Below are 8,939 nucleotides of genomic sequence, written 5' to 3'. Positions count from 1 at the left end.
CCTTCAAGTACTAGTGGTAGACCAAGAAAGCATGCAAATTTGAGAGTCCGAATATCTGTCCCCGACGGAGGTGCGTTATCCATGATACAAGAGCCATGGTATATTCGCAATATAGCACGACTGGTACACGCGTGAGCTTTCGACTAGAGCAAAAATCATTTTTTGATGTTCCATGCCAGAATTTCAATATACTGTTATGATATAATAGCAATAAATAACACCCAGCGACGGTTTACCACTCGGTTTTGACCAGTTCACCTCATATATGCACTCGCTATCGCCCGTGCATATATGTCGTGAACTGGTCAAAATCTCGCGGTATAGCCGTCGCTGGGTGTGCTTTATTGCTTAAATGTTCTATGAACGTCCAACGGTTTTCCTTCTTCGTCCTATAGTATCCTAGACATGTGCTAGACTGGCTAGATAAAGATGACTTATTTGCTTCATTGTGCAGTCAGTTGTACATCATGAATAATACACCAATCTATCAAACTACATGTTCCATTGTTAGACTTTTGCACAGACTGTTTGAAATTTGCTGGTGTCTGTGTTTTGTATATATGAAAACGAATTTAAAGTAAACATATGTTCCAGGCCGACAGAACAGCTGTTACTTGAATAACCACGATATAAACTACCATGCGCCTTACTGTATGATTCACAGAATAAGTTATACTGTTAAAGAAGCATGCTAACAGTATATTAAACAGAAAGAAATAAAGTGTTGAAATTCCTCCGACATGGTATCTATATTCACTGCCTGTCAGTGCAAGTTCATGTCTATCATTTCCTAGGTCTAAGTGCTCTTTTCGCCACATTACATGTAGGATAACAACATAAACGCCAACATGAATATAGATAGTAACACGAGAGCCAAAGTCAGTAGTATCGATTCGATTTATTGTCTCCAATGGTTCACTGCTGTGTGTTGCAAACCAGAACCTGCAGAAATTTTGGTGTAGCCCCATTCACACAGTGACTTTGTCATACACATGCGTTTGATGTCTTCTGACACGGAAACACGTGATCATTAATTTCGACTTAATTAATGATCACAATTATCCAATGGCTTGACGATTTATTAATGGCCTCCACGTGGCATGTTTTCATCAAATTTCAATAAAACACCCCGTCGCTGCATGGTACCGTTCGTAGAACAGAAGAAGCGTGCGATTAGATAATATAATATATGTATATATTATATATATATATATATATATATATATATATATATATATATATATATATATATATATATATATATATGTATGTATGTATGTATGTATGTATGTATGTATGTATGTATGTATGTATGTATATCGAAGTGACAGATGTCCATTTTCCTGAATATCTATAGAATCCATAAAAAATTCGCAATCTCATCGAGCTAGTGAGAGAAATATTTACAGGATAAAGGTAAACTAATAAACCTGAAATTAAAGAAATCAAGAATAACTCAATGTATGTCGACATATCAAAAGTCACATTCGACTGAATGATCCGTCGCTCGAGGGCGAGGAGGGTCCGTCGCTCGACGACGCCCTCTACGGTCCCCTCCTCGCCCTCGAGCGACGTATCTTTCAGTCTAAAGTCACATTGGACAAGAATTTGACACTTGTCAGTTGATTCACTCTCACTTGGATGTTTACATATCGCTAAACCAAAGTAGATTCAATTTCTTGTTATCGTGTTTGTTTTGTTTTGTTTTGTTTTGTTTTGTTTTGTTTTGCTTTTTTCGTGGCTTGTTTATTACCAGTGTATCTCTGTAAGGTCACCGAGACATGTAAGTCATGTGATCTACAAATGACAAATACATTAAACAAGGATGGCCTTTTCACCATTCAAAGTACAGGAGGGACTGTCTGTAGTGCTCTTCTTTTGGATATGACTACAGCGATTATTGAAAAGGGAATAACAACAGACAGACAATTTTAAACACAATGCAAATATTTTTGACGCAGAAAAATTTGGTGACCATGCTTCCTTCGGCAAGGAGTCAACAAATCACACGTCATGAGTATTAGATATAAAAACACTTAGCCACCTGAAAACTCATCGAAGTCAAAGAAACATAACATGAAATTTTGTAAAACCGTTCTTTTGACGTCATTTAAAATATAACCAATTATGAGTCTATAAAAACCTGCAAGACAGGAAAACACACACAGTTTTGAAAATTTGCATTCTGTTCTAAACTTATCAGAATTTTTGCAGTCGAAGGATTTCGTTCTATCCGGGATGCGACCTTACTCGGTCCATCATTTGTCATGGTTACTGTTAATACAGGGTGACATCGAAGGCGAGGCAAGCCATTTCCTGGTAATCCTTATTGAAGACACGCAGGTTTCCGTGGTAATGCCCCTAAAACAAACACACGGGCAAAAATATTACAAATAAGCGAGAGAAATGACATTTTTGAAATCGGGACATACGAGGGTTATTTTCTTTGAACTTTTGGTTTGCATGTCGTCTTTAACGAAGAAAATCAACTAAAAGGATTTTTTTTATTCAAACATTGACAAATTATCAACCTTGGATTCTCTCTGTAAACACCTTCTCTCTCTCTCTCTCTCTCTCTCTCTCTCTCTCTCTCTCTCTCTCTCTCTCTCTCTCACACACACACACACACCACACACACACACATTCACGCACACTACACAGACATAAGCATTTACTCTTATAGATACGGAAGTCTAACACCCTTGAGCAAGATTATTAAATAAGTATTAAATTATTCGAGCTGATTAAGAGGTACTCACTGGTTTAAGGAAGGAGTAGTGTGGAATGGTCCCTGTGTAGCTATAGTCTAATTTGTCTGCGGACAAGAAAAAGAAAATATGGTCAACGCGGTACGTGTACGAATGAAAATGGTGAACACTATCCTATAGAATGATCTGTTACAAATACAGAGTCTCATCTCTGCGATATACTTTTCGATTCACCGTGTCGTTAGGGCTAACACATGGACAGCGTTAGCTTGCTATTGCTATAGAGGGCGCTGTTAATCTGCAAAGACGTACGAGGCTGGGTTTTTCCTGAGTGGCAACCTGTATGGCCAGGTTAGAGAGACAATGGGTCCTTGCGGAGAATACTTTCCATAAACTTGACCTGTGGCAACCGACATTTAATCTCGAAGATTAATTATAATTATAATTTGATAAGTAATATTTAAAATACGATAATAAATTGAATTATAATTTTGCTTATGGATTAAATTTTGTTAATTGAATTAGCTTGACCTTTTGAAAATCTACTGATGAGTGATGTTTATATATTTCAAAGCAACGCGTCTGAAACCATGGTGCCTTCAACGAGAACAGAAAAATCGTCATCACGAAACGAACCATTGCTACGTTTTTTCCACCAAGAGATTTATTTTTTGATAATGTACAGCTGACAATAGCATCACGAAAGGATGAATATTTACAAAGTTGCGTCCTCTTGAGGCGTGAACTATACTTTATGGGGCCTGTTTCGACTTTGAATCTGATTACTCCAGAATCAAAATGGGTCTAAGGGGCACCCTTTTCAACTGCCTATGCTTTTTATAATACTTAAATCATTTTTATTCTTTGGGGAAAACATATTTTATTCTCGTCCTAAAACATCAGTTGAAATACGGATGAAAGCATATTTTACTTGTTGATTTCCAGTCAGAAATAAAATTCAACAACATTAGACGTTACATCCATACTGCAATGTTCTCCACAGAAAAATTTCATAGAGTATCGGCTAATTTTCATACATTTAAATGACAATAGTTTTGCATAATAATAAGGTCAAAGTTGAGACAGCTGGTTCCATCCATATTTGGGGTTGTCGATGACTTACGAGAGGACTTTCACATTTCATAAGATTTGTCAAAAAACATGTCAGCTTACAAATCAACATGGCACAAAACATATTCAAAAGCACAAGTGACGGTTTTAGCAAGTGTTTTCACATGTTGAAAACATGTTGGCTGTTTAACTATCGTTACTCCATATTTCTAGACCAGCCTGATTGCACAGTAAGCGCTGGACAAAAGTTTGAGCTGTGCGTACAGAGGGGGAGGCATGCTGTTACAAAGTCAGTTTGGAATTCATTCATATTCATCACCAAAAGCCATCACCCCAGTACCCTTTCTAGAATTTCCCTTACTCACGTGACTGGTTGTGCCATGCAAACCTGGAAGACAATACGCCCACCATTGAAAATGCAATTAATTGGGTCATAGTTCTGTAAGGTTTCTTTAAAGAAATAACTTACCTCCTTTTTCCATGTCGCATATTTCCCTACGATGTTCTCTCGGAACAAACTTACACAGAGGAACACTTTTAATAAATGGGAATATTTGCATACCATCTCGATAAACCTTGGGTTCTACGTGCCCCTCACCGAGCATATCGTGGACTAAAGTGGAAAAACACGTTATATTAGATAGGTTACTCATTTGCTCCCCATTTCTTTTTTCGTTTTTTTGTATGTTTGTTTGGTTTTTGTTTACTTCAATGGTTAAATTATAACAGAATCTGCGCAAATGCATGTCGTATGTTTAACGCATGCCATTATAGAAGAATTTCAGGCAAAGAACTTCCGAGTCGATGGGACTGGATACAAAATTGACTTAATTTACCTCAGCTCCCTTCTGGAAAATCTAGCGCCAGTGCTCCTAATTGTCACCTTTAAAGGTATACTGTCACCTGTTTTTAATTTTGCCACAGTTACCATGGAAAGAGAAAATCTAACCAATCACAGATTTTAAGCGACCGGCCGCTTTTTAAAAACAGCGCCCTCGCATGGGCATTTTGAATATCAAGGAACGCCCCTTTAACCATATATGGGCATATTTAGATTACAGGTGACTGTATACCTTTGATACTCAATAAAATTCGGGAAAAAGCAACTTTTACGACAATGATACCGACTCAGAGTTACCTGGTTGCCTTATGTTGCCGTGACTTTCGATAGACCTTGCGTTATCTTTAGTAGTTTAACAAAAATCTCTGTTTCTGTCGTCTCCTGAGAGATGTTAATCATGCCAATGCAGTGCATTGCCTAGAATGTGTATGCATTCTAGGCCGGACTAACATCAATATATGCTAAAATCATTACATGACATTATTCACAAATATAGGCTGTACTCAGGGGTCGAACATTTTAGGAGCATTTCGGCATGGAAGAAAAAACAAGAGAATGCGTTTTACAGAAAAAAGTACTTAAAAGTACATCGGAAGTTAAAGCTTACTGAGCTTTACTCGTAAAGAATTTTGGAATTACACGATGGGAAGTAAGCATGGAAAATAGACATTTTGAAAACAAAAAACGACGAAAAGTGTATTAGGCCAATAAAATAAAAAACAAATAAAAAACATGTTTCCGGTAACCAGAACGATCCTGAGAAAGACCCGCCGACCCTTGGCATCATGTTTTCGCATCTTCAAAACATTTCGAGTAATTTGTAAATTCTTTCATTTTTACCGTATTTTATGGGTTTCAGCAACATAAAGAAAAAAATACCTCCAGCATATATAACCGGAAACACGCGTTTTCTTTGATATGACCTTCAGTAATATATCAATGTGCTATCCTTACTTGCTGTGCCCTGAAAACGTCCAGTGTAAGTGTTCCCTTTTATCAGGGGACCATCTGGTGTCCAAGTTAGCGAGAAGTCACTCCCTTCTGGCCCTGGTCATATGGAAAAAGAAGAGTTTGGATAGTGTAAGAACGGCGGTGTTGCTAACGTCATATTCTAGATCTGAATTTCATAAGTTTAATATCCCAAAGCTGGATCTCTGACCTCATGACCTCTGACCTATGCAATACTGTATATAGTTTTGAGATGTTCGGAGGTTCCATCGAATCGGTAACCTATTCAAAATCAGGCTCACATTTTTTACAGCCATGATTCTACAGACCATTATTTAAAGCAATCTTTTCCAACCAAGGCTCTCGTTGTACTAGTTCACTACACTGTGAGAATTTCTTGTTTAGCACGCCAACCAGAGTTAACGACAGTAAACACCTTCCGTCGACTTTTAATACATAAAAATGATTACCTGCGCTATTCTCAATATGCAATTACGACCAACACCACACCCATATATCTGTTATGCTCAACACGTGCATGCCTTTCGCACCGATTATGAAACTATTAACACCATTTAAAGATCAATTGTCAATTGCTTTTTACTACATATAAAATCATTATGTTGAATAGAAATTGCAAACGAGCTTTTAAACTGCCCGGGTGACTTTTATCATTCATAACATGTTTTAAAGTTTCAACATGTAATGGTGTACGGTCACTCGAGTAGATCGGGCCAGAATTGCAGAATAATTAATGGATAGATTAAATTTATTTAAAGTAAGAAACGATGATTTGAAATTTTGTCATGTTTTTTCGCATGTTGTCATGGTTTCTCACATGTTCTACTGGCAGTATAGTAATAAAATACCGGTACTCAGATTTTCAGTGATTCGTAGTCGTACTTCCCTTCTGAACCAAAGTTGGCTGCCCGGAAAGAGCGCCCTCATCGCAATCTGGGACTATGCTTTGCGTTCGCACATAGAAACAGCGGAACAGAGGAAAAATAATCCCGCAAACTACATGTAAACATTTATCGAATCAATAACTTCCTATTCTAGCGAGTGAATTCAATGTCAAGTTTAAAGAAGAACAGACTAAATGCAGGATAACGAACAGAATTTGTTCATTTTAAATGGAATCTTAAAAATGAGTTGCTGTTTCCGAAGTTTTAATCCATATCATGATTATAAAATTGATGTAGTTTCGACCATTTTTGCTATACCGCAACCGGGATATCTCTGTCCCAAAAAAATAATATGACTCATTCGAACGTGAGTTACAAACAAAAAACTCAAAACTAGTTAGTGTACATAGTACGGCACAAGGCTAGGTTTGCTGTAACTGTGGGTCCATAGAGGTGTCGGTGGTTTTCTGACGAATTGTCTGTTTAAGTCCCACCCTACCGGAGAAAAAAATTATTGAAGTCAGAAAGCCCGTTAGAAAAATACCAGCACAGCTATTGACCCACAGCTAGGTCTATACTGTTTACTATGATGTTTCAGCATAGAGTGGTTTTACGTTATAAGTTTGACAAATTAAAGCAACTTGACGAAACTCTGAACTCACCGCAATTTTCCACCATGTCGTTGGTAGCACTCGCCCCTAGAGAGTTCGCCATTTGTAGTTTTGGCATTTTCCTGTGGCCATACAGTAACGATGGCGGGGCATCCTTTTCGCTGTAAAACTCTTCCAAGTCCGGAATTTCGAATGTGAAACCGTCCCCGAAGGCACCGAGCCAGGCTTCGAGGTCAATGTTCGTGTCGGCTTTCATATTTCCGTGACAGACATTCGCTACGATTCCCAGGAGAAGAGCAACAATTGACGGAAAGAGGTTGACGGACGCCATTTTTCGACCTGGACCTGTATACTTGTCGAGAGTAGCAACCTAGTAACTCACACCGTTTCGTGGTTAGTGATCTCACTTCTGTCATGGAAATGAGGAAGACTGTTAGAAAACGCAGAAGTGTGTTAATGCAGGAAGTACCAAGTATTTCCTTGCGCCCATGTTGTAATATTGTACATTGCACACAATTATATATATATTATATATATATATATATAATATATATATATATATATATATATATATATATATATATATATATACCATCTTAGAGAACACATAATGATCCACTCTTTGCATTTGCATGACGTTACTGTACACCATTGCTGTACTTATTTCCGTCCGAGTGAACTTAAACTGTATGACTACTTCTGACTATATATATATATATATATATATATATATATATATATATATATATATATATATATATAAAGTACGTGCCATTGAACACCTTAGGATTGACTGTTCAGTGAAATTTCTCGTAACGTCAACATCATGATATGTTATGTCGTGTGTTATGCTGTGCTATATTACTTGTGTTATGGCTATCTTATGCTGTTGTGTTGTGTTGCGTTGTGCTGTCTTGTGTTGTCTTGATGTGTTATGTAATGCCGACTAAAAATCGCCCTTGACATTGAAAGTTATTAGAACGGTCTTTGATCAAGACTCCAACGTTCCCGACCTCAGTTTTACTCTCCATCAATTCAAGCTGAAACACAATAGTGCCTAATCTATGTCACCCAATTGGCGTTTTAGCTCCCCTTCCTTCTATAAACCGAGTTTCTCGTTTTATACCTCTATTGGTGAATCGTCAGATCTCTGTGAATTTGGATCGCACGGAATGCATCGCCAAAGCTGCCCGTTAGCTGACCTGCAAATTCAAAGCAAGAGCTAGCTCACCTGCCGAGAACTCTATGTCCCCGCTCCGAGTCGCACACTACGGCGACCGATCGGCAACTTTTACTTCGAGGATGTAAGACTGAATATGTGATTTTTCCTCGTTCTCTGCGGACAGCACCGACAGGGAGTTTTTTCTGATCTAAAATTAGACTTTTATTTGTAGCTTTACCCCCGTGACAGCTGTGAGTAATCGATAATCCCCATACCCTGTCAACTTCCGTGTTTCGGTTCTCGTTCTATGACCTTTGAACTCGCTATGTCTGTGGGTCATAGACTGAGCCTAACACCGAACATGCTGAAGGATTGTATGGATCTCCGTTAATACTATAACTGCGTGGTTTGGGTTGAAGTTGGAGGAGACCCCTACCCATGACTGAATCTTGCAAGTCTACCTGAGCCCCTGCCGACTGCGTGACAACTCACGATTCCAATACAGTCATGATATTCCTGAAACACGCCCAGAACATCCAGCACACGTAACTTTAATATCATGTCATAGGAAGTATATAAAATGACGATGATATGAGAGGACAGCTTTATTTTGAGAAATCAGGTTTTCGTCTGCAGTAATCTCTTGAATATTATCATATAGTTATGAAATCATTTTTATCCACTCAAGGATAA

The 8,939-nt window shown here is 38.0% G+C and overlaps 1 protein-coding gene across 1 annotated transcript; it reads right to left on the bottom strand.

The window, feature by feature from the left end:
- Positions 1 to 1,736: 1,736 nt before the first annotated feature.
- On the bottom strand, positions 1,737 to 8,454 carry LOC139115707 (uncharacterized). Its single transcript, XM_070678025.1, has 6 exons — positions 8,316 to 8,454; positions 7,136 to 7,493; positions 5,575 to 5,667; positions 4,249 to 4,392; positions 2,760 to 2,815; positions 1,737 to 2,361 (listed from the first exon to the last, which is right to left on the bottom strand). Exons 2-6 carry the CDS (start codon positions 7,413 to 7,415, stop codon positions 2,278 to 2,280), a joined length of 657 nt encoding a protein of 218 aa, XP_070534126.1. The 5' UTR covers positions 7,416 to 7,493; positions 8,316 to 8,454; the 3' UTR covers positions 1,737 to 2,277.
- Positions 8,455 to 8,939: the final 485 nt, after the last annotated feature.

The sequence above is a fragment of the Ptychodera flava genome, chromosome 17 (genome assembly GCF_041260155.1).
Source record: "Ptychodera flava strain L36383 chromosome 17, AS_Pfla_20210202, whole genome shotgun sequence".
Taxonomy (NCBI): domain Eukaryota; kingdom Metazoa; phylum Hemichordata; class Enteropneusta; family Ptychoderidae; genus Ptychodera; species Ptychodera flava.
Note: the sequence above shows the minus strand (reverse complement) of the source record. Positions and strands in the feature narration are given on the sequence as shown.

What these genes read in the sequence shown, in the direction of transcription:
- LOC139115707 (XM_070678025.1), bottom strand. Translation starts at nt 7,415, where the DNA reads ATGGCGTCCGTCAACCTCTTTCCGTCAATTGTTGCTCTTCTCCTGGGA. An exon ending in ATGCGACATGGAAAAAGGAG is followed by an intron (nt 2,816 to 4,248) that starts GTAAGTTATTTC and finishes TCTTGTCCGCAG; the next exon opens with ACAAATTAGACTATAGCTAC. An exon ending in ACTACTCCTTCCTTAAACCA is followed by an intron (nt 2,362 to 2,759) that starts GTGAGTACCTCT and finishes TGTTTGTTTTAG; the next exon opens with GGGCATTACCACGGAAACCT.